At 51.4% G+C, this 25,235-nt stretch overlaps 1 protein-coding gene across 2 annotated transcripts in view; it reads right to left on the bottom strand.

Annotated features, from left to right (window-relative positions):
• FUBP3 (far upstream element binding protein 3) overlaps positions 1-25,235 on the bottom strand; it is a 47,877-nt gene that overhangs the window by 19,319 nt on the left and 3,323 nt on the right. Inside the window, exons 2-7 of one of the 2 annotated variants that reach the window (XM_053919675.2) lie at positions 17,221-17,326; positions 6,281-6,311; positions 4,094-4,143; positions 3,697-3,768; positions 2,412-2,469; positions 291-453 (exon numbers count right to left, since the gene is read on the bottom strand). In XM_053919675.2, the coding sequence (XP_053775650.1) occupies positions 291-453; positions 2,412-2,469; positions 3,697-3,768; positions 4,094-4,143; positions 6,281-6,311; positions 17,221-17,326 (480 nt within the window). Of the gene's footprint in view, positions 1-290; positions 454-2,411; positions 2,470-3,696; positions 3,769-4,093; positions 4,144-6,280; positions 6,315-17,220; positions 17,327-25,235 lie in introns of both variants that reach the window. The other variant, XM_053919672.1, reaches the window with a different exon arrangement.

The raw sequence follows: 25,235 nt of genomic DNA on the forward strand, positions 1-25,235 counted from the left end.
CTAGACCCAGCATTTCTATCCTAGATGCTGTCATCTGACGGTGACAGAGCTTTGCTGCCACAGCAGCTGCTACAAGTGTATGGGGCCCTAGGACCGGCGTCACAGGCAGCAGAGAGGCCCGGCTCCAGAGAATGTCTGTGGACCCATGGGGCTTGGGGCTCTGAGGGGGGCTCTGGCCTGTGGCAGGTACAGGTGGGTCAACCAGGGAAGCCTGAGCTATGACAAGCCTCCGCCCCTCCCCCCACCCCCAAAAGGGAGGAAGATGAGGGCCTCTGCCAAGGCTTCCATACCTGCAGCTGCTTGATGGTCTCCCCGCCTTTGCCGATGACCAGCCCCACTTTGGACGCAGGGATGAGGACCTCCTGCACTGTGCTGCTGCCGTCCACGTCGTTGTGAAAGCCCGGTCCGTTCCGACAGCGGTCCACGATCTGCCCCAGGAGCCGCTTGGCTAGTCTTCAGGAGGGAACAGAGCCACAGGAAGCCAGCATTACATGAACGCCCCAGGTACCCACGAAGGGGAACAGCATCCAGGGGAGACACGAGGGAGTCAAGGCAGCCCTTCATCCAGTGCCAGGTCCGCCCCAACCCAGGAGCTCTCTGCCGTCGGCCACGCTGCTGGGCTGGAATTTAAAAGCAACGCACACAGAATACCAACATCGCAACGCGGCCCCCATCACGTCTGCCCTGTGCTTGGGCGTGGGTCTCACGGGCACCCCACAAACATCTCTTCTCCTATCCGAAAGTCAGCAGCTCTGGTGGCAGAGATGCCTTTGCACCCTCTGCATCTCGCTGTTCCCCCATCCAGAGCACACCCCCCATAGACATGTGTTAAGTAGGAGCAGGAGGGAGAACGCGAGCAACGAGAAAGATGGGAAAAGAGAGAGCAAGGGTTAGTCGTCGTCACCTGAATCCCCAGACTCCCAAATTTCTTCTCCACAACCCACCAGACTGCTCTACGACTTTTGAGCTTAAGGCTATGCATCACCAGTTTGGTTTTAAGGGGTGGGAAAAGGAGGTGGCAGCACCACGACGCAGCTCTGCAGCCGCAGACCGGCTTCGTGCTTTTCCAGTTGGATCGCAGGAGTCTGCCTTTTGCGTGCGAAGCTATTTTGTGCTGATTTATTTGGAGGCGGAGAAGGAAAGCTACGATGTTGAAACAGTACAACCCAACCTACCAAGGTCACCTGGGAGGCCAATTTCCTTTTCTGCACCAGAATCTCCCCCGGCTGTTATCTGCATTATTTATTCTTCAGACTACCACGTACAACCTTTCTGGTTCCTCTAACAGGAAAGGATTCAGCTACTAAACAGGCTGGCTGTACTGTGCACTGAAGAAAGCAAAACTGTTTCTCCTCAAAGTTATAATCCCGTGGCCTCCACTGCTTGGACAGAACAGGAAGCAGGGATAGAGGGGCAGGAAGAAAGAAGAAAAAGGCAGGAAATAAATGTTGCCCTTTGTGGTCTTGAGCCTTTGTGTACTGAATCAGCCTCGTGTATCTTCTCAGTCACAGCAGCTTGTTAGCATTTTGCTTGTGTACTAGATTAACCTGTGATGGAAGAAAAACGCCTCGACTCCAGCAAAACCATCTCGCTTGCCCTGTAATGCACACCTGCCAGAGTCATTTATTCTGGTTCACTGCTTGCAATGTTTCAGCAAAACGAGAGAACCTGAACTCATCTAGACTCCCTGAGAAATGGAAACAATGACAGAGCCCTACCTACTGAGCCAGACATAATCTCAGCACCCCCACCCCCAACAAAACGCTGCTCAGTAGACCGGCAGGGGAAAGGGCGCAGAAGCCAAGTCAGTGTCTCCCCTTCCCCAGGAGGTTCCAGGGCTGATGAGGCCTACACCCGGCACAGGGCTCTGAGAACGTGGGTGCCAGGCAGGGGGTCACACTAGTCTTCCGGGTGCCACAAGTCAAAACCTCCTCTGGCCAGTCCCTATGGCCCTTGGAGTGGAGCAATGGCTAGCAAGAGTCCATTACATTTGGCTCCCAAGTATCAGAAGGGCAATGGGATCACCCCCAGGCCAAGGACCCGATACCAGGGTTCTCAATGGCTCGCAAAGGGAGGGGCTTGCTAACCCAGACTGTACTGGGAAAGGAGGCGTCACGGGGGAAGAAGGTGGCTGGTGAGAGCATTCAGGTGGGGTGACCCCACACTCCTTAGGGCCTGGTTTACGGAATGGGTGCTACGGCAGCTGTGAGGAATTCTGTGGGGGTTTTAAAAAGGAGATGCTGGGGGTGTTGAAGGTAACAGAGGAACTCCCCTGACGTAGCCACACCTGCTCGTGCGACCAGACTGCAGCACAGGGTGACAGCGTTCAGTGACAGTTTGCCCTTCCATGTCTCCCCATTTGGGGAGCGAGGAAGAAGAGTGAAAGGAAAAAGTAAATAAAACAAACTTACTCAATACTTTCTGGGGTTCCGGTAAGTACACAGGGCCTCTCTGGAATCCCAGAACTCTCTACAAGAAGAATCGAGAAGATGAGGCGTGTCGGCGGGCATCAGGCAACCTCACGCCTGGCCTCCGTGCAGGGCTGTCTCTGGGCTGGTGCCTACACCAGCCCCACAGAAGCCCAGGCTCCCAGAAAAAGACAGTTTGCTTCCGCTTGTGTAGAGAATGTTAAGCTGGCAGCTCCACCCTAAGAGTCTCAGAGAAGGAACGAGTCCCTAGGGGCAGGCAGGAGAATGCAGCAGAGGTGTGTGAGTGGGTCCTAACGATCAGTTTCGCGAGCGGGTGCTCGGGTGACCCACCAGTCCGCCATTCCTCGGTTTCTCCACCTGCAGGGCAGCTCACTGGCCACTCGTGAGCGCACAGCTCCCGGTGCACACCAGTGAGAGGTTCGGGGGGGTGTGCTTGGGGCTGCTGCCGGTTACTGCATGGGTACCCCGAGGTCAGCGGCATCGTGTGGAGCCAGTTCCCGGCCATTGGACGAGAGGACAGTCTCACTCTCCAACACCACACGTGACACTCTACTTCGCTCCTAAAAAGACTGCCTCTTAAAGTTCTCGGGAAACCAGGAGAACTAGCTGACAGCAGCTACTGCCTGCAGGACACTCTAATAAGTGACATCTAAAATGACAAACATTTCTCAGTAAATGTCCTCCAACCTCCACCCCACTGTGGAAAGAGGTCCAACTCACATTAGATGATAAACCTATAAACAAAAGGTAAACTCTTCCTCCTCGGCCTGTATCTCTCCCCACGCACCGTCAGCACGGAGCCAGCTGGGACAGGCCCTGAGCTGGGCTTCACAAGTGCTAAGCCAGCCAGGCCCCCGGCTGGCCCTTCTCACAAAGGGCACGGATGGCCTGATCCAGGGGAGCTGGCGAGCAGTCCCCAGGAGTAACCCCAAGGCCACATGACTCCTCGTGACCCCACTATGTGTGGCATAACATTCTGGTGCAGAAAACAGAGGTCCTAGAGTGGCAGGTGCTTGGGAGGGGCCAGGCCAGGCCACATAACTGGGGAAGGCCTCGCCCTGAGGCCAGAGGGGCTGCCGAGTTGGAGCCTGCTGCTGATCTGGTTCTCATCTGGGAGTCCAGCTTCAAAAACACAAGGCAGACGGCAGCTGTACATACTTACCCTGCTGGTACACATCCAGCAATAAGCAAAGAAGTACTGCATGTGGAAAACTTGGCAAAATACTGATTTCTACAGACTGAGATCTATGAAAAAAGAAGCCCTTACCTGAAGCAATCTGAATTTTGCAACCAGATTCAGCTTGAATCCGTGAAATCTGCTCACCTCCCCTGCCAATAACTGAAACAAATGAACAGGATCAGAACATGCCCCCAGTCCACATTTAAGCACACACGGGACCCCGAGTTCAAAAGGCAGTCACGTGACTCAGAGCGCGGCAGAGCAGGCTGGCCTCGGCGAGGCCACCGAGACCACGCGTGCAGCACGGGGACAGGGGGCCTCACACTGCAGCGGGAGAGGGCGCGCAGGGCCTCGGCCTGCAGAGAGGCCCACAGCGCTCGGAGACCCTGGAGAGCAGCGGTCCTCCCCCAGGGGACGCTCACACAGAGAGTGCAAGCAACAGAAAGGACAGGAAAGGGGGGGAAGCACAACAATGGATACTTACTAAAGCCAACCATTTTATCAGGCACTTTGAATTCTTCTGTTATTACTGCCCTAAAAACAAAGAACATTTGGAAAAAGATATAGAGGAATTCTGCAGCCATTTTAGGTTCCCCAAATTTCCTGTGTTGGCCGTGCTGGAAGATAAAGGCTTGTAAGAAATGCCAACCTGGCCAACAAGCCCACAACCACCTGCAATGAGCATCCACGGAAGAGCTTTTGGGTCGGCCACTCCCTGAAAAGACCCATGCCCCCCACCGCCCCGTGTCAGAGGCAGAGACGCCTGGGTTTTCATGGAAACCACCGGCTCCTCCCACAACCGCCTTTCCTTCATAGAGCAGAGCTGCCCAGAGCCTGGTCAGCACCCAGCGGTGACTTAGAGACCCTCTGGGGTGTGGGGGAATTTAGGCTTCTTCCTGGGGTCCTCGCGAGATGCTCAACTTCTCTTCAGGATGCCTTGTTCCCCTGGTGCTGCTTTCTGGTCTCCTCCTAGTTTTTAGGGCGTGCTGCCCCCACTGGGCCGGTCTCCAGCGGAGGCCTAACCAGCGCTGACCAAGACAGAATCTCGGCCTCAGCTCCTCTGCAAGGCACTCTGTCAATGGCTCTCCCTGCTATGACGCGCTTCCTTCCTTCCTTCCAACAACCACTGGGCTGGCTCTCTCTCGCACACCTTCAGATGGGCCACAGAGTGCACTGTGGACAATACCCAGTGCGCCCAGCACCCCAGGGAGCAGTTAAGTCTAAACATTTACCTTTGGGGAACACTAAATGCAAGTAGTTTTTTAAAAAGGCAAGCATTTTTAAACATCTCTCACACAGCTGGATTTTTACCCATCATGGAAGGCACTGAATAAAGTGCACGTTTTTAGGGAAAGTGCAGCACTTAGAAGAAACGCAACAGCATAAATAGCGCTTGCCACGGGATTGGTGTGAAGAGAGCAAACCTTCGTGTCCTGGTGGGGTCCATGGCCTCAGGTTCACATGTGCCCAGGGATTCTCTCTGCCTCTCGGGATCTTCGGTTCACTCAGAAACCGGGCAAGAAGTCTGGGCCTCCTAACCAGTGACCCCGTGGATGTGAATGCCAAGCCTCGGCCGGGCTGACACATCTTGCCATGGGCACAGGCCCCATGGGGATGTGTTTCCTGACTGTGGGGAATGGGGATGGTGCTCCCATCTGTGCAGCTACAAGGCTGCCACTTGTTCGTGCAGCACAAACTGTCTATGCTCAGAAAATACTACTGCGGGTTTTACTAGAAGAGGGTCAACACTGTCACAATACAAATGTCAAGAGCTCAGGCAGCTCCTCAGCGCTCAGGGACAATTTAAGCAGACTCTCTTGAAAGAGGAAACGTGTTAAGATGAACTGCTTTGGGCCTCCAGCAAGAACAAAGCTCTAAAAAAACCTAGGACAAATCTGATTAACTGATGCCTGGTGATGTCTAGAAACGCCCAAACATTTGCGTAGCACACAGGAGAATATAACTGTAGCACAGCCAGTGAAGGTTAAGGATAATATGTTACAGTCATGGATACAAACCATACAATTTCATCCGCTACAAGGAGCAGCGGAGGCACAGCGTTTCCTGTATACTTTATCCTTTGTAACGGGTAACCTTGTGACCACAAATACCGTCTTACAGACTGGTCTTTTTAAATCCCAGAGGTCTTTGTATTTTTCTAATCCACAATGTTTACGGGAAGGCTTTGAGGGGAAACTGAGGCAGGGAATCAACTGGGCACTTATCTGAGGCTCTCTGGCAAGGCCCCATTGCTGCGGCAGGGGTGGGGACCCAGGCTCCCAGCTTCCTAGGCTCATGATTCCTGGAGGACCAAAGATGTCCTTTTCTCAAGTAAAGAGGTTAAGAATTCATAAAACATTGGGAAAACCATCAAAACAAGAGGGAAAATGTCATTCTCCCATTTTAAATTTAATGTACGTGGGGAGGAGCGGCTCCAGCATCCTAGAAGTCTTTTAAGTTTACATACCCTGGTGGCTGATTTTTAATCTTTGTGTTAGTTTATCCTTTGAGCTTATACTGTCTTGGAAAGGGCTACAAAAAACATGAGTCTTAAATCTAGCCAATGGCTTTTCACTCTCAACCTCTGACTTTCTAACACTCTAGTACAGATGGTGGATCAATAAACAATTAGAAATGATCAATAAATAATAAAACATAACCCACTGCTTACCTTTGATGTACCAAGGCCCCTAACTGGTTACCTACTGTGGCAGAGAGAAAGAGAGAAGAAAAATCAAAGCATTAGCACGGATAAACTAACTTCATCCTTACGAGTTCTTACCGTTTCAAGAGGGAAAAAAAGAAAGGCAGAAAGAAAGCAAATAGTAATTTAGACTCAGTGGCTGAAATGAATGCGTTACATGATATGAAACAGGAGGGGACGTCTTGATCAACACAGTCTCTAACCCAGTGTCCAGCTGAACACAGGATAAGAAATTGATCTGTGTGTCCACATGCTGAGGAGCCTGGGAGAAAATCCTGCTTGTCTAAATCCCTCTCACCGCCTGCCTCCCTCCTGCTCTGGATCCGAGCTCAGTGCAAAAACATTGAGGGCTCCTTCTTTCTCTTTGTGAGATCAGTGAGAAGACCTGACCTCCTCGCCCGGGAGCGTCGTGAGGGGCTGCTCTACAGCAGCTGCAGTCACTAAGACCACGCCCACAAGTTCCAGCAGCCCGTGGGGCGTCCCCTATTCTCCCAGCCCTGCCAGCAGTGTGACCTTCAAGGAGAGGCTATGGCCCGCCCCTCCCTGGGCCTCGTCGTCACCAACCCACCAGTGCAGTCCGGAAGCAATGGGAGCTGCTAACAAGGAGCGATTGCCTTTCAAGGCCGTTTCCCAGAGACAGCAGTGCCCAGCAGCCTCTTCTAAGGAAAACCAGCTCTGTCACCACGGTCCCACAAAGCCCCTTCCGCTCCGAGTCGTGCTCATTCCCCTCATTCAGCCATCAGTGAGTGTGTCTCCTTCGCCACCATCAGCATAAAGGGATCTGTGGGGTTTGTCTTCTTGCAAACACAGCCCAGGAAACACAGTCAGCAGACAAGGAAAAAGTGTAACTCCTAAACATGTTACGAGAAACTGAATGAATCTCGCAATATGCTAACAAGAGCGTCCAAAAGTGACTCCAGGGAAAGGCATGCGCAGGACAGGCAGCAGACGAGTGGGAAGGATCAATTGTGGCCGTCAACTTCAGGACACAGTGACGTGATTTGCCGTCTGAAATACAGCTCCATTTGCTTTTCCTCCTGTTTAAACCGAACCGTGTCCTTCTCTGGGCAGGAACGGTTGTGAGCTGTTGTCATAAAAAGACAACAGAAAAGGAGGCAGATCCTGCTATTTTTAAAGGAGACGAAAGTGCCTAGAGAAACAATGCTAGCAAAAAGTAAATGAAGTTACTGAGTCAATACCATATCCTCCCGGATCAATAGCAAGATAATGGTCTGCAGCCAAAACATTGACATTATATACTATTAACCTGCTTATCTCAGGTATAAGAGAATTGTTTCTCATTGACTCTTAGATGCTTCTTTCTGCATTTCCAGTTTGGATATGACAAATGCTCTCGCTTGGGACAGGTAGTGTTCACGACTCCCACTCCACATGAAAACTGGACAATGACCAGCTCAGGAAGGAAATCCCTGCCACACACTCAGCCCCCGGACGCTGTCAGAGAGGACTGCTCATCCCTAAGGCAGTGGGTATGAAGGAGAATAGTCCAGAGAGAGTGCCCTTGAGTTTGGTTAGCTGTCCCTGTTGAGGTCAGCTTCTGTGCTTACTCTCAGAATTCTTCTCTAAGGGGTAAGGAATCCACTGAAGACAGGAATGAAAATGCCTTGGAATGAGGAGAACACAGAGGAGTGGAGCCTGACCCCTGAATAGGGCCCCACGGCCAGCCCCCGCTGTGCCGTGTGCTAAGACTTGTCAAGAGGCTGATCACTGTCAGCTATTCCAGACAGAAAAGCCACAGAAACAGAGTAAAGAACTTCATGAGATGCTGGAGAAGTCACAGGACTCCTACTCAAAAGCCATTTGAAATGCTGCGCTCATCACAGAAAATTCCGTTTTGTTGGCGAAGTACATGTCACAGGGGCCACACACGTACGTCATTTCTGACGGCCAACTGCTCTGCTGACGATTGGCGGTGCTTACAGACCGAAAGTGAAAGCGCACACACCACCATCCCACACAGGCAGATGGACCACTGAGAGTCGCACCACCGAGGGGTCGAGGACAGCAACTCCAAACCAGACCCAACTCCAAGGAGGGGGGGACTCTGAGGACAAACACTCTCCGTCCTCCGTGCCAGTGTACAGCCCAAGGTCGAGGCCCAATCTAAAGTTTCATTCCCTTCAGAAGCATTCCCACTTGGCACCTAAACACAGAAAGAGCAGCCAGGCAAGGGGCACCACGCACTCACACAGCCAGCGGATCATGTCCAACGCCACGGAAGGGGGTGGGAGTTCTGCTCAGTCTTCATGAGGAAGAGGGGTCAAATGAGGGAGGCACATGGGAACACCGTCAAGCTCAAGTTCATGCTAACTATCATCATTTTACTGCAAAAGAGAAAAAAGTGCTGAAAAATCAGTCCTATCTTCTTCCCTAACGATTCCTTCGCTCGTTCTAGCGCACACACACGTACGCACGCAGGCGTGGTTCTCATTTATCTTGCACGCCACATAATGGGAAGCCCCTGGGCTGCGGAAAAATGAGCTTCTCCTGGAAAACATTCACACTGTAATGTGAGAATGTCTTTCTGAAGAATAATACTCTGCCAATTTCAATGATTTTTGAAAAAAAAAATAAGGCAGTGGACCCATTTTTACCCACTAGTAAGGAGAAAGTCTTCCTTTTTCCTTCTCCTAAAGAAATACTAACAAAGTACGGCCAGGGAGCATACCCAACTTTACAAAATGCATCCACTGTAACCGTTAGCCACGCCCCCCCTCAGAAAAGCCCGCGGAACAAAAGCACGCTCACTCTCTGACAGCGCAGGTGCCACGCAGGCCTTGCGCAAGCACGGAGACCAGAGGCAGGCGGTGTGCCGGCCAGCGGATGAACGCCAGCTACGCAAACAAACAAAGCAGACCTTCCTCTTCAGGGTTTGGAAATGATCCTCTGGTGCCCTGGCTCAGGTTCCAGGGTCCCGACTCTGACCGCGGTGGCCTGTCACGCTCCCAGTCAGCTGCGACCGTTTCTGGGGTTCTCCGAGGGTTTGAGAAACTCTTCTCCCACGGACGACACAAAGACTCCCTGTGTTCTGTGCTCCAAGCAGTAACTCCTGCCCCAGGGCCACAAAACACCGATGCACCAAGTTCAACTGCAAGTCCCTAGACAAGTAATCTGTTCCTAATTACGCAAATTAATCTTTAAAAGTGAGAGCACGTTCAAGTCTATCACAACAGCGTCATTCTCACCTGTGGTCTGATTCGCTCTTGCAGGGGAAAGACCACCGCCACCAGCTTCACCAGGTGCCTGTCTAGGTGCCACACCCGCATGAGGCCACCTCGTCCTCCAAGAGCCCCAGGAGGGAGGCGCTGGTCTCACAGCCCTGTCTCACTGTCGAGCAAGGGGTGACCCCACCCCAGCAAGCCCTCAGAACAGGGCACAGGTGAGCGCCCGCGCTCGTGTGCACTCTGTACCTGCCACGCCTTTCAGGTGCTGGGCACCGTGCCAGGTGTGGGGATAAAATGGACAGCAAGGTCCTCACTGCCCTCAAGAAGCTCAGAGTCTAGCCGAGAAAGCAGAAAGCTCCGTGAGAGCGGAGTCCTGACCTGGGCTCCAGGGACGAGGTGGTGCTGGGAACCCCACCTGCACCCCTCCCCGGGTCAAGTGCCTGCTGAGGGCCCGACCCCAGGGCCTCCGGAGTAAACTTAGGAGGAAGAGTAAGTCTACAGTGCTGATTTATAGCACTAACTATGCCTAATTTTCATTTAATCCAGTGGTCAGGAAATTAATTTAGGGGCTCATGACCAGCTTTATTAAAAAATGAAACGTAAGCCCTGGCTGGTGTGGCTCAGTGGATTGAGCGCCAGCCTGCAAACTGAAAAGTCTCTGGTTTCATTCCCAGTCAGGGCGCATGCCTGGGCTGCAGGACAGGTTTCCAGCTGGGGGCCTGCAAGAGGCAATCGATCGATGTATATCTTGCACATGGATGTTTCTCTCCCTCCCTTCCCCCCTCTCTAAAAGCAAATAAATTTAAAAAAATGAAATATAAAGCAAAGTGTACCATATGTAAGTAATATGCATACTTCATGAAGATTTTATGTCAGTTACATGTGGTTTAGTATGTGTTTACTAACTAGTGCTGATGGAAATATGAGCCCTTTCTCATATGGTAAGTAGTATTTTAAAAGTTTGAAGCCCTGGCTGGTGTGGCTCAGTGGGCTGAGTCACTATGAACTGAGAAATATTGCTAGTTCGATTCCCAGTCGGGGCACATGCCTGGGTTGCGGGCCAGGTCCCCAGTTCGGGGCGTGTGAGAGGCAGCCAGTTGACGTTTCTTTCCCCCACTTCCCGCTCTCTAAAAAAATACATGAATAAAATCTTTTTTAAAAAGTTTGGAAATACTGTGTCATAATCCTGATGACGATCCCATGAGGCAGATACAAACTCCATTTTTTAGATAAGGGAACAGAGACTTGGAGAGGTTAAGTAATTACCCCAAGTCACACAACTAACTGGCAGAGCTGGGATTCAAACCCTAACCTACCAGGCTTGGGAAGCCACATTTTCAAGCATACACTATTATGGCCCTGGAGACAGAGACCCAGGTTCAAAGTCTTCCTTCTGGCACTTAGCAGGTGTCTGCCCCTGGCCAGACGATTTGTCCATCTTTCCACGCTGGTTTCCCCAGCTAGACAATAAGGAGTTTAGGTGCCAGAGCCTCTTCCAGCAGCGATTTCCTCTTACTCTATAGAGGCCCCCACCACTCTGTCAGGCCATCACTAACCTGGTCCCCATTCTGAAATGTTCTATAAATGCGCTCATTCCGCAGGTGGCCGCCAGGGGCTGGCTTCGCCCACTCAGCACAGCCCCCGAGAAGACTGTGTTGTGTGCACCAGCGGCCTGGTCTTTTTAGCTGCTGAGCAGCACCCACGGTGTGGCCGGCCCGGTCGGTTTCCCGCACCTGCTGAGGAGCAGCTGGGTGGTTTTCAGCTCGGGCGCTTAGAATAAAGCTGGTGTGAAGACTTGTGGGTAGGTTTTGGGTGAAGACAAGTTTTCTTCTCATGGGAATTTATGCCCAGGAGTGGAACTGCGGGTTGAAGGGTAAGAGTGTGTGTAGTTCTCTAGTTTGCCAGAGAGGCGGTCCCCGCAGATGTGTTTTTAGAAGCTCCTCGGGTGATGCTGACGCCCAGCCAGGGGAAGAAGAGAGCCGCTCCGGGTCACATACACTCTAAAAGGGTTTCAAAACAAACCTTCCCGCACTGATCTGAGAGAGAGAGACAGTGATTCGGCCCACTTACTTGTGCGCTCACTGGTGATCCCCGTATGCGTCCTCACCCGGGGCCGAACCCGCAACCGTGGCGTCTGGGGGGCCATGCTCTAAGCAGCCGAGCCACCCGGCCAGGGCTCTACAAGCACTTTGGAAAGACTCCGAACCCCTTTAATCTGACATCTAAACCCTGCCCTAGGCTACACCTTGGGAACAATACGGCAGGTGTGGCACAGCAGCTTCAGTTTCGCCTCCATCGCAAAACTGGTGCCGCAGGGTTCGCCCCCTCATTTCTGTGGGAAATGCCTACTCTTTCACCTGGTTGCCTAAGTGAATGCAGCCCAACCAGTCACATCACACTTTGCCACGGGAAAACCTCGCTTCCTTCTCCAGCTTACACGTGTGCTCACACGCACCCACACGACCACCACTTACTTCTAAGGTATAACCCTAGAACGGACGGGCGGGTGGGGGCAGGAGGCGAGGAACGAGCCGTAGCCATGAGTTGTTGCCTGCACAAAATCAGTCAGATCCTGTCCCTACGGTGTTTCTTACCACTACTCTCACGTGTTGTGACCTTGGGATTCCCCACCCGGACGCTGGACTCACGCACTCTGGGGGTTGGAGGGCTTTATCAGCCCCGGGGACGTACCGCATGAGAAGGGCAGGGAAAGGAGAAGGGCACAACGTCCGCAGCACGGACACGTGTCTCAGAGAGCTCCCCATTAGGGGGCGGGTGACAGAAGTGAAGAGCTGGACGGGGCTGCTACACACCCTCCCGTGACCACTGTGCCCACCGAGCCCCGGCAGGTCTCCATCCACCCCAGCGTGAAGGTGGCTGGCTGCCTGATGGCATCCGGATTTGCTTCACCCACTTTGTAAGAGGCCTTCCCTCCCCGCAACTCTCAGGAATGGAGCTGCAGCCCCGCCCCCCTGCCCCTGCAGCCCCCATCACTGTCCTCCATTCAGGGAGAACACCAGGGCCTCTGGGATTCGTTCTGCTCTCCTGCCCAAGTAGGGGCTCCAGGACTGGCTGCCCGAGCAGGGCCCTGGCCCGTTGCAGCAGGAAGCCTGGCTCTCACCACCACCCAGCACAGGTGCCTCTCGTCCCTCCTCCCTCTTTGAAAGTCTGGAGTTTTGTGAAGTCTTTCTTCCTCACTCTTTTTCCACTCCTCGTCTCTGCCCTATGCCACACAGGCCGAACAGAACTTGGAAAGGACGGCAGAAATACTCTATTCCAATTTTCCTGTAAATAATTAATTTGATGGTGCACCCAAGAATTGTTCTTCCTTCACCCCACAAAAACATCACTCAGAGAGGATTGGAAGGTGTGGTAGGATCTAAAAAGGGACCGCATCGATGTCAAAGGCCGTCTGGTAGAACACGCAGGCATGGTTTCAAAGTCGCTCATGTACTGCCCCCCGCCTCCCGCCCCCTGTCCCGGCAACAGCAGGAATAGTGTATATTCGCCTAAGTTCTGGTTTGGTGCCGCCTCTTACACAGAGGGCAAAGGGAGAGTAAGGTCTGTTTAACTCAACTCAAGAGCCCAAGAGGCCTTATTACCAAAATTCTGCTGGGGGGAAACTGGAGAGGATGCTCTCACTGCCCCTGGACACTAGAAGGGGACGGGGAGCAGAGTGACATTTCCATCTGTCAGCCAGCCCTGGGCTAAGCATTAGAAATCACGCGTTCTCTCAGACAGCCGCGGTGGTCAGAGAGAGGGATCTGAGACAGGGAGACTGTCCCCAGAAAGCAGGGGTGGGGGAACCCTCTACACTGCTCCCTAACTGAAGGCTGAGAAAGGTTCTCGTGAGGCCCCCCGCAAGGGGAGCAGAGGCCGGCAAATTGGGCCCGGGCCGGCTGCCCGTTTCTGCAAATGAGGACTCCCTGGAGCACAGCCCCACCGGCTTGTTTACACGCATCCGCAGCGGCTTTCAGCTCCCATGGCAGGGCTTTCGGCTCCCATGGCAGGGCTGAATAGGCGGCACAGAGACTGTGAGACCTGAAGGCCTAAAATATTTCCTATATGGCCCTTTAAGAAGCAGCCTGCCAACGCCTGATTTAGATTCTGAAAGTCACAGTTCTGAACCACTTGGCTAATGCTATTCTCTTAAATGCGAAGCTTTATTTTTCAGGAAATTGTCTAAACGTGAATCATAGGACACAAAGAAGGGGAACGGCGCATCCAGCACTTAGTCCCGAACTCTGTAAGGCAGGGAGGGAAGGAGAACAGCTCCACCGCCAGACATGTGGGACCTGGCAGGGGATCCTCACCTCGCACCCTGCTATCTGCCCCAAGGGATGAGCGAGTCGCTTCAGAAACTTAGAGCAGAAGGTGGCTACTCCCTGGTGACTGAGTATGTGAAAAAGGGAGGAAGGGAAGGGAGAAAGGAACAGGAGGCAAGAGGAGATGAAGAGGCGGGGTGGCACCTGAGCGAGGCACTGAAGAAGGTCAAAGAGGAGCATGAGGACAGGTCTCCAGCAGGAAGTCTGATCTATCAATTCAGAGGTCTACGGGCTGAGCGGGAATCAGCCAGGCAAGGAGCGGGATGGGGAACATGTTTCTGGAAGAGCGAAGAGAAGAAACGGAGGACTAGGTGGCTGCAGAGTGCTGAATGGGGGAGCGAGAGCAGAAGGGCAGGTAGATGACGCCAGGCAGGGCTGGACCTCCCTGGTTACTGGGACCTGCAGCAGGTCTTAGAGCAGAGGAACGGAACTGGTCTGACCGGCTCCAGCTGTGCCACGAATTAAGTACTGGATAGAAAAGGGGCCACGCCCCAGACCAGCACGGAGATTCCCGAACTGGTGGGAGGTTCTAAACTGGTGGGAAGTTCTAACATCTCAAGGACTGTTAGAAAGCGTGGGTGCCAAGGTGCTAGGAGCTGAAGTCACATGACCCAGAGCTGGAGGGCAGGGCGCCTGGCCCAGGCAGGCTCCGAAGGCTGAGCTCCACCCGCTCCTGCTGGGTTCCAGGCGGGCTCCCTAACCAGCAGTCTGACAGACTGCTCCAACCGCCCAGAGAACACACCCCGGACAAGCCCCTTCTCCATTGGGAACCATTCTTCCCCCTGTTCTACCGCCTAGCACCTGTTCTAACCCTCCTAGTCACGTACTTGTTTGAATACCTCAACGTCCCGAATAAACCCCATGTTAAAGTTCTTTCTGGTCGCCGTAAGAGTGGAAGTACTTTTAAAGAGACCTAAGTAACACCTCCAAAAACTTCTAGGGGACCGACCTTTAACCTCCTAAAGGTTAAAGAACCCAGGTTCACAGGAAAGTTAGAAAGTTCGCATTGCTAAAGAAGTGGTATGATGAACTTCTGTCAAAACCACCCAAGCCAAACCAAACAAACAGAGAACCACAGGCCTTTGGAAATCTTAGCTGCAAAGAAAAAAGTGACGGGATCCCTGCGTGTTGTCTGTCTCTGTTTCTAAACTGTCATCTCACGAACAGCAAGGCCGAGGCCCCGAGAGAGCTGCCCGTAAACACGACACGGTCCTCGACAGGACCTGTTTACTCGCATCCCGACTGGGGGGAAGGGAGCGGCCCAGGCCAGAGGACAGCAGACAGGGGAGGCAGTGGCAAGCCCGGCCGCTGGGGTTCCCCCAAGTGCAAGGGCAAGTCTTGGACTCCCTGAGAGAGGCGCACTTGGAGGAAAACCACTTGTGTAATTTAAGCAGAGCTCAAAAAAAGATTAACGTCATCAAACTGTGATGCAGAACGTAAACCGCCGGAGGGACGTCTCTTGTTCTTCAAGTACAGCCTGGTATGGAGGATGCATGCACCCAAGGCAGCCCGGAGACCTAGCACGTTGCCGAAAGCTGCTCTCTCAGTTCCTTCCTACTCTAAGCAGGCTTACTATTCGGGAGACGGGAAGAGGAACCGTGTTCATTTTCTGATTACAAGGACTTAGTCCCCAAAAGACAGACATGCAAAATAAATAAATAAATAAATAATCATGGTTCTCAAAAAGGTAAAAGCAAAATATGGTAACTGAAGTTTTCAGTGAGATTCTGGACTTAATGGCGAGGTACTGGCTACAGCTGCTAGCCCCCTGGGTCTCTTTATCAGTAAGTTCAGAACGCTTTGCTAATTTCTTTCAAATGGATATGCAAGTGATTAACGGGAGAAAAAAGTCTGCAAAATGCCAGCAGTTTCATTTGCAAATATTTGGATATTCCCATGCAAAGGACACAGTGAATACTACGCCCCGCATGCAGTTTTACACTTCGACAAAACAAGGCTGAGAGTTGTGAAATATATTGATCTCAATTTCTGGAAACCGTGGGCCAGAGAGACTCCGTCCATTAACAAGGTGAATGTTCAGAGCCAGAAAACTTAGTTCTACTTTTCTACTGATGTCTCACAGGAGGGACAGAAGCATAACTGACCTAAAAAGGTAAAGGCTTTTCACAAAGGCACACATGCAGACAATGCCCTTGGTCATACTGGGTCCAGGAAATCACTCCCACCAGTGTTTCAGCCACGAGCCCACGGGCGCCACTCGGGAGCAGCGGTCTGGGCGGCCGCCCCAGGTCCAACGGCCAGAGGCGCACACTGCTTCTTTACACAGACGAGAAGGTTCCCACCCAAATGCTATCCCCGTCAAGTCTTCACTGTGTGAATCTACACAATTATTCCAAAATGGTTCCCACATCTGCAAATAATGGCACTCTCCTCTTTGAGAATCCCCAAGGAGACCAGAGAAATCAGTCATGCCGAATTACATTTTTTTCTACGTATATAAAAACATGCACTTCTTTTTGGAAAAGGAGATTACAGAACACATTCTTTTGTACACCTTGATTTTTTTCACGTAATGATGTATCACAACCGGCGTCACCCAATAAATACAGTAAAAAGGAAAAACGACACATCACGGAGACGTGCACAGACGTGCACAGCAGGGGCTCGCGGCTGGACATGCACACAGGACGACGGGACGGAAAGAGACGCCGGCCCACCCACTACGTGAGTGTGCACGTGCCACCTGGCGCGGTTCACAGCCCCTCTCGCACCGTGTGGAGGACAAGGGGAGAGAACGGAGGTCCGGCGCTCTGTAGGAGCACATGGCATAGACACTGCCGGGGTGCCGGTGAGCGGCACTTCTCACTGGTCTCAAATTCAGCGGGGGGTGGGGGATGGAGTACAAAAATAAACCAACAGAATAATGAATGAGTGAATGAATGAACGGAAGAAAAACGAGTGTTTCTAGGAAGAACCTGCCATCAATGGGGACGGGGAAAAACCAGCAGACAGACCGCAGAAAGGCCACCACCCCCGTTCCTGTCTTTAAGCTCAAGATCAGCCGCAGCTTCCTCAGAGCTACGCACCAAACTCAGCTGTTCTTTGGAGAAAAGTGGAACTTCCGTTCCTACACGCGCACTGCAGAGATGGAGGGCTAAATCCAGCAAAACCATCAAATTACTTCCCAGCTGATGCTCAAAGGCCAAGTCTTCCCCCACGAGCCCGGCTAAAAAGATCCCTGTATTAGCAAGGCAAATAAGAACCCCAGTGCAGGAGACCCGCTGAGGAACACCATCCTGAACGCTCGCCCTCAACCATTCCCCAGCTGAGACTGATGCAGGAGAGGGCTGTTAGGGAAGTGGCTGACTCAGGTCCTGCTCAGCTGGCGGGCTCATTGCCTGCCACTGGGAAGGCAAAGCCACTTGCAACAACTTACCTCCGTCATCCAAGGGCCGTTTCTGTACTCCGTACCCATACACCGAGGGGTCCACTAGAGGTGCGGAATTATTCAAGTGAGGAAGTGAATCAATTTTAGCAGCAATCTACAGAAAGAAGCAGATTTCAATATTCAGGAACAAGTCAGGGCTCCGCCCCAGGGAGAGAGGCAGGAGCCCCCCTTAGAGGGCTGTCACCCCACATCCCCCCAGCCTCAACGACTGGCCGACCAGGCCGTGGTCGGAGTTCTCTTTGGGTCTTTATGTGTCTCTAGAAATAAAACAGTTCCAAAAATGGGTCTTTTACAAACAGATCAGTATTTTTAAGTCATCACTTAAAATGCAGGTATACTGCATTTGAAGAAAAAGGCAGGCTGACATCATAAAAACCATAGCTCAAAAGGTTTTACCACAGGATTCCTTTAAAAACAAATTCCCCAACAATACTTAAAAGGCTGTATTTGCTCGAATGTGACAACTCTGCAGGGTTGTGTCCACCCTATCAATTCTAACTTCTGTACCAGTGGCGATGCAGTCCGCAGAGACAGGAAACACTAAGCTGCTCCCCACTCCTCCCCGCCCCCCCAGTGTCTGCGCAGCGGGGGGCTGACGACCGACCGCCTGCCCGGACCAATGCCCGGACCAATGCCAGAGGACCCCTGCCCTGGAGCAGCCAGCGACAGCATCTCTGAGACTTCCACTTTTCATATTTACTATCAGTTAAAGAACAGGACATAGCTATCAAAAAATTTCCCCCAGAAACAAATGCTATGTAGAACTTCTTACTTATCTGCTTTGTTCTTATTGGAAAATTAAATGTGATCTTTGTATAAATTGACACTTTGATTTAATCAAAAGCAAAGTCTTTAATGGTAGTTCGGAGTCTGTCCCAATTTTCCCAAAGTCTGAGACCTTCTGGGACCAACACGGAGATAAATTACCTTAAACAGACAACCAAAGACAATCTTGAAAACCCCCGGCAAGATTTAACACCAGGTATCCTAGGGTCGGGTCTTGTCCCTTCCTTTTACTGTTTCTGTGAGGTGGAGCAAGTCCCTTCCTCTTCTACTTGCAACCCTCTGGGTATGATTCCACCTGTGTCACAGTTTTTGAACAGAGAAGAGCTGTGTACACTGAGACACTTCACAAAGGCCAGGGCTGTAAAACAAGGCAATTCGCCCAGGAAATGTTGGTCGCCTACTGTGTGCTGGGCTGTTCCGGGTACCGGGGCGCCTGCGGTGAGCAAGAGCAACCACGCCCTGGCTCTCTGGAGACGGCAGTCGCCGGGGAGTCACAAGTACACAATACAGCGATCATTTCAGCCAGGAGGAAGCATGATGCTAGGAGCAGAAGACAAGGACACGCAGAGCCACTTCGAACAGGGCAATCAGGGCAGGCCACTCCGAGGCGACAAGTAACCGGGGACCTAAGTGAGGATCAGGAGCTGGCCGTACAAAACCCAGGGAAGGGCTGCCCAGGCAGGAGGGCTGTCCTGTACAAAGGCCCTGCAGCGGGAGCAAGCCTGAGACAGGTTAACATCGCCAGAGTAGAAGGAACAGATGTGTTCCAAGAGGGGGCAAGGGCCCGTTCACACAGGGCTCTACAGGTCACGGGAAGGGGGTTTACAGGAAGGGTGGTTGGACCAACTCCAAGGCTTTACTAAGGGAAGTGATGTGCTGGCTTGTTTCTAAAGGTCTCCCTGGACAAGGCAAATAGGGGACCAGAGCAGGAACGCCATTTAGGAGGTACTCTGGACCAGGGGTCAGCCAACTGTGCGTGGTGAATGCCCTGCTTTTCTAAGGAAAGCTCTATTAGACAGAGCCACGGCCATTGTTGACGTTAAGGAGCTGCATAGGGACCGTGTAGTGTGCAAAGCCATACACACGCACACACAAACTTACTACTTGGACTTTTAAAGAAAAAGTTTGCTGATCCCTGTCTAGGCTAGAGATGATGGTGGCCTAGTAGCTGCTTGTTTAAAAACATTATTTTAAGTAAACACTTAAAATACTAAACTGGACTGTTGATAAAAAACGCCACCTCCTACATCCAAGTAAGTCTTATCAGGGCAAGTGGTCATTTGCTCTTAAACAGAATGCTGTGCACATCTTGCCTGACATCATCCTACCACCCACTTGCCGCCTTGCTCCCCACGCTTGTTTTGCATAAGCTGGCAGAGGCTGGCTACTTACTAAAGCTAGTAAAGCAGGTGAGTGAAGAAGGGGAGACCCCTGCAGGCACTTGTGCCCCACCGAGACCCTTTTGTCTGCCCCAACGAACTGAGTGGCGGGCGTGAGGGTTCTCAAGATTACTGGCCTTGTTGTTTTTTAGGGAGACGCCAAAACACACTCAGGAAGACAGTGACGACAACCCCGAAACACAGAGGAAGGGACATGACTACTGGTGGAGTCCCCCAGCAGTGTGCATGTGACGGCACCCTCAAAGACAGGGCCCCAAACACTGAGACAGGGCCTCAGACGTTAGGCCCTTCCCTGCTCCTTTCCGATGATGCCTCTTGGCTTCCAGATCTTTTGCCTTCCTGCCAAGGTAGCTAGAATGTTATTCCTGAGCCCTTGGCCCTCCTTGTCTTCTCCTTACAGCGATGTGCTAAAGGTGTTACAATAGTTTCCCATTCCTAATGTTGATTGTATCAGTAAGCATCCTTCCAGAATGTGACCGAAGCTTTCATCAGACTTGTTCTTAAATCATGTTTGCTTCAGGTATCTGTAATTTGGGAAATTTCCAATAGTGGTTAAGAGGTGTAGCTCTGAAGTCAACAGACTGCATTTAAACCCTGGCTAACTAAATGTTAGGTACAAGTTTAACGTTAATAATATGCAACTGTACCATAACTTACACTGGTATTACATTCTATATTGCAATGCACAGTAAAAAGCAACGTATTCCTGTCTTTCTACAAATGTAAACTAATTCCAAGAAGTGATACTGTCTACTGACATAACCAGTTGAAGTTTAATGAGTGCTCACTATGTGCTAGGCACTCTGCTAGGAGATCATTTATTTATTTAATTTACTTTCCTCGCCTGAGGACATTTTTTCATTGCTTTCTAGACAGAGAGGAAGGGAGAGGGAAACGGTGATGCGAGAGAAGCATCAACTGCCTGCCTCTTGGCGCCCTGACTGGGAACCACCCACAACCTTCCGGTTATGGGATGACGCTCCAACCAACCGAGCCACATGGGCCAGGGCAACTGCGGGCATTTTAAACATGGTATCTCATTTATTCCTTATAATGACTCTCTAGGAGGTTGGTATTATTATTTCCATTTTTAAGATAAGGAAAAGTGAGGCTCAGAGAACCTGAGTGGCCTGCCCAAAGCCACACATCTCTTAGGTGGCAAAAGACGGTATCTAAGCCCAGGACTGCCCGACTCAAGTCTATAACCACAGCACTAAGCAACCTCCCTTTCCTCCACCTAATACTTTCTTTAAAATATTTCACTTCTTGAGGACTTAGAACCTAGTCATTTACAGTACCCCTCATACTGCAACTAACCATTCTGAACAGTAGCTGCCTACGGGAAGTAGGGTACTTTCTCAGTTAATGGCATAGGCCACTGAAGCCAGAATATTCCAACAAAACCAAGGCCCCCCCAGTCATCTGAAAGCATGACCTTATTAAGCGCTGGCCGGGTAGCTCAGGTTGTTCAGAGCATCGTCCCGAACACCAAGGTTGCAGGCTCAGTCTCTGGTCAGGGCACGTACAAGAATCAGCCATTAAATGTGTAAGCGAAACAACAAATCAATGTTTCTTTCTCTCTCTCTCCCCCCGCCCTCCTCTCTATCTCTAAAATCAGTAAATTAAAACATGATTTTAAATAAACGAGAGTATGACCTTAAGGGGACTGTGCTACTAATTTTCTACTACTTCTGCTACTTTTCCCCGCTTTGGGAAGTAGGTGGGGAAGAGAATGGCTTATCTCACTGCCTGTGCTATTTCAAGCACAGTAAAACATGAACTATAACTCGATGTGATGGACTGAATTTAGCCCCCACTGCCAGCAGTCAGCGGGAATGTGGAAGGGAGCACTGGATCAGGAGTCAGGCAAGAGTTTGGTTTTCCAGCCAGGTCTTCAGTGTACGACCTTGGACAAGACCCTCAACAGCCTTGCTTCTTGGTGTACACACCACACAGCTTATTTTGGGAGGTGCATGGATGAATATGTATATATTCTTATAATTACCTCCAATGCTTGGCAAAGTTTTTCACTTATAATGATTTAGGTCTCTTTTGAAAATCATGTCAAATAAATTTAAATTTTGAAATGATTGAATGATTTTTGTGATATGGCAAAAATCACAAAGGAGGTACACAAGTTACTTCAGTATGTAAACACGGCAACCCTTTTAGGTGCTCTGGGAATAATTGCTTCTCTGATGACAAGCTGCAGTTCATCCCATAAATCCAAATAGGAGGCTGTGAACATCTGCACAACTTCACGCTTACCAGAATGTTGTGTACCACATGGAAGCAGGCACGGCCTTCGAGTGCCATCGAGCCATCCACATACTGTGTCCATGCTACAAATAGAGCTACTGCTGACTTTCGTGCATCCGGCATGCAGAGGTGAAAGCTCACTCCATCTGGGAAGCAGGAGCCCAACCTGCTTCCCTGGAACCCCTGCTCTATAGTCATCCCGAGTGGCCTTGCTTGGGCTCCAGAGAAGGCACAGGCTGGGCTGTATGTGGCCAGAACAGCCGAGCTGGTGGCTAAGGGAAGTCCCATAGGGCAGGGTTTGGAGTCCCAGCGTGCAGGGGCAAGTCCTCGTTTGCACCCCACCACCTGGCAGGCTACCGCGAGGAGGACAGTCAATCCCACTCACTGCGCACTCCCTGAAAGCCCATGGCGCCCTCACATGACCCTCACAGCGGCCCTGGACAGTGGTCATTGCTGCAGGACTGGGGCCTGCCTGCAGCTGCAGCCAAGGGCACACCGAGACGACCACATACGGCACCCAGACAATGCCAGGCACACGGTAAGAAACCAGAACCATCTGCTGTTTCAACCTTTAACTGAAGAAGAACAGAAAAGTGCCTGGACACGTGTGCAGCTCACTGAGCTTTCAGAGAGAGACCGCCTGCACCACCAGCGCCCAGGCCAAGAAACAGAACCTCATCGCCCCCCGCCCCCACCTCCCGACAGTAACCTCCCAGCCTCTAGTGTTAGCTACTACTTTTTAAAAAAACTACTCCTACCGTCATGGTCTCCCTTTTACACAGGAGACTGAGGCTTAAGGAAGGCGGGTAACTCGTCCAGTGACTAAGCTGCTAATGGTAGAATCAGAACTTGAACTCGTGTAGTCTGCATCCACACTCTTTTAAAAACCACTTCACTATACTGGCCCCTGGAATTGTATGGCCATCAAATGAGAGAATGCATCTCAAAGTTCTTGCCTGGCACTGAGTATAACCTGGGCTCAACCAACGGTCGCCATGGTTACCATGAGGGATGGGCCCCGAGGGATCCTGCCCTATTCCCTGGTATTAGCCAAAGCAAGGAATGCTATACGCCAATCAAATAAGATAGCAGCTCTTCTCAGGAGCTTTTCCTGGTAACTTCACGCCACCCACATTTGGGAAGAATTAAATGCTTCCTGAGAAAGGTATTATTGGTCATCCTGTCTCCTCACTACAGGGAGCTCTTTGAAGAGTGGCCCTGTCTCGATCACCTTGGTACCCCGGGGACAAAGATTCCTTAACTGGAAGCTCCAGGGCTCAGCTTCAGAACCTCTTGAATTTATACGCAAAGCTATTAAATATTTCTGGGGAAAGGTTCGGAGTTTTCAAGAGTCTTCAAAAGGTTTATGTTCCAAAAGAGTTAAAGAATATCTTCCCTAATGCATAGCAAAGTGCTCGGCACATAGAAGGCACTCATTAAACATTCGCTAAGTTTGAAGTGGATATACAGAAAAGCTCATCTGTAGGCAAAATGCTACGATGAGCAGCAGAAGCTGTAAGCTGAAACACTGTTCCAGCTGGGATCCCCCCACCGAAGGCCCTAAAGATGACTTGTCTGCCTGTCCCCTCCATTCCACTGACGCCCACCAGCACGCCTTCAATGCTGGTGTCTCACTGAAACGGAAAACTACCCGACCACCTCTGCAAAGGAACGAGTCCTCCTTCGAGCGCAGAGGGTGTGGTGCGAGGACTACGCATGTATTATTTGTGTGCGTCTCCTGAACACTGCACCTGATTGTTGTGAGAATCTAATCCCCAGTAAGAGAAAACCAGCTGCAAACTTGTCTCATTTATCTCTGCACTGTGTCCACATCCAGCAAGAAGCCTTGGGTTCCGCAGATCCCCAAATAACGGCAGGTAATCCGAATCATATCACTACTCTCACTAACACTGCTCAGTCTGGCGAGTGATTGGTTATCATCTGGTGTCAGGGTACAAGGGCAGTTCATGCCTCCCCAAGAAATACCATTCCTTCTCAAGTGTCTAATGAAACGCAGAGCGCGTTCAAGAGGGATGGCTCGTCAGAGCGACAGCGCTGCAGGGGAAGGCTGGGGAGAGGGAAGTCTGAGCCGACACCCAACAGCACAGTCCGTACTCCTCTGTTCTCACAGGGCTCTGGGAACTGCGGCGAAACAACATAGAAAGAAACTAATTTTACCACAGGCTAATCGATACAAATAAGAGTTAGGTTCCTATGGCACATCATCATTGTAACATTGAACGAAAAGACATTTTTTGAGGGCCTCCTGCATAGCCAAAATAATGTGGCTAATTTTTTTTTTTCAAATCCAGCTAGCTGAAAGCTCTGAATACTCGTGGGCTTGAAGGGAGCACTCGGATTATCTAGCTCATTTCCTCAAGCCTGACCCACAGAATGGGATGTGGTTTTATGGAAAGAGGGCATGAAGGGACCTAACTTCACGGTACTTACAATGCCCTTCCCGAACCATTGCGGGCCTTAATGCACATGAGTGGATTAAAGGCAATGAGAAGTCTTGCAGGAAAGAAGCCAATTCACCTTTCTTTAACTCTGTAGTTCCCAAACTCATCTGTCCATGAGCCCCTTCCGTGGGTGATGTAAGTTTTAAAAGCCAGAAGATCAAATGTTGGGAAAGGCTAACCTAGTCCAAGGTCACGTAGCTGCTTGCGGATTTAGACTGCCCAACTCTCCACCCAGTTTTTTCCATTATAAATTGCACATGAAAACCAGCGGTGATCCCCAAATAACGGATCAAGGTGGGCTTACACCTTGAAAAAGGATGAGAGAAAAAGGCTGTTGACCAGGCATCCCAACGAGCAGCGTGAACGTGAGCCAAGTGGTGGGAAGGAAGGCAACCGGAGAAGCAGCCCCTGGCAAAGGGGCCGAGCCCACCCAGCTCCTGCTGACTGTGGCCACTGCAAAACGCGGGGGCAGTGCGGCCAGATCTTTCTCAGAGAAGCTAGAAATTTCCATTTTATGTGAATTCATGCTGGTTGCTAAGTGTCAGCACCATGCGGGCCCACTGTGCGCCTGCCCCAGCCTCAGACCTCCCTTCGAGAACTCTGCCCTAGGCAAACTGCTATCTACAAATAATTAGGACCTCAGGGGAAGCCAACATCTGAGGACACACCCCATTCCCAGAGAAGGACAGAGGCCTGAGGCACGGACGCTGCTGGTTTATTGTCTATCTTTCAACACAAACTTGGAGTCAGCACTGCCGTTCAGCTGCGGGAGACTCCGCCCATCATGGAGACCCAGTAGCAAGGACTCGCTCCCTGCAGGGCACCTCCTGGGTCCCAGATTTCCTGTAGGCAGCGGTCCTCACGTGTCTGAGAAAGCTAACACGAAGGTACACGCAGGAGTGCGCGTCTAGTGAAACGACCTGAGCTACCCAACCACCGACCTCAGCAGAGTGTAACTCAGGGTAGCTGAGCACTCAGCACACCTGGCTTTCCGCGGCAGAAACGTCACAGGTTAAGCAAGCACAGGCAGTGTCTCCCAGGGGGCACCCAATGGCTGATGAACACGGCGTTCTCCTGCTAATGGTGGATGCACACT

The sequence above is a fragment of the Desmodus rotundus genome, chromosome 1 (assembly GCF_022682495.2).
Source record: "Desmodus rotundus isolate HL8 chromosome 1, HLdesRot8A.1, whole genome shotgun sequence".
Taxonomy (NCBI): Eukaryota; Metazoa; Chordata; class Mammalia; order Chiroptera; family Phyllostomidae; genus Desmodus; species Desmodus rotundus.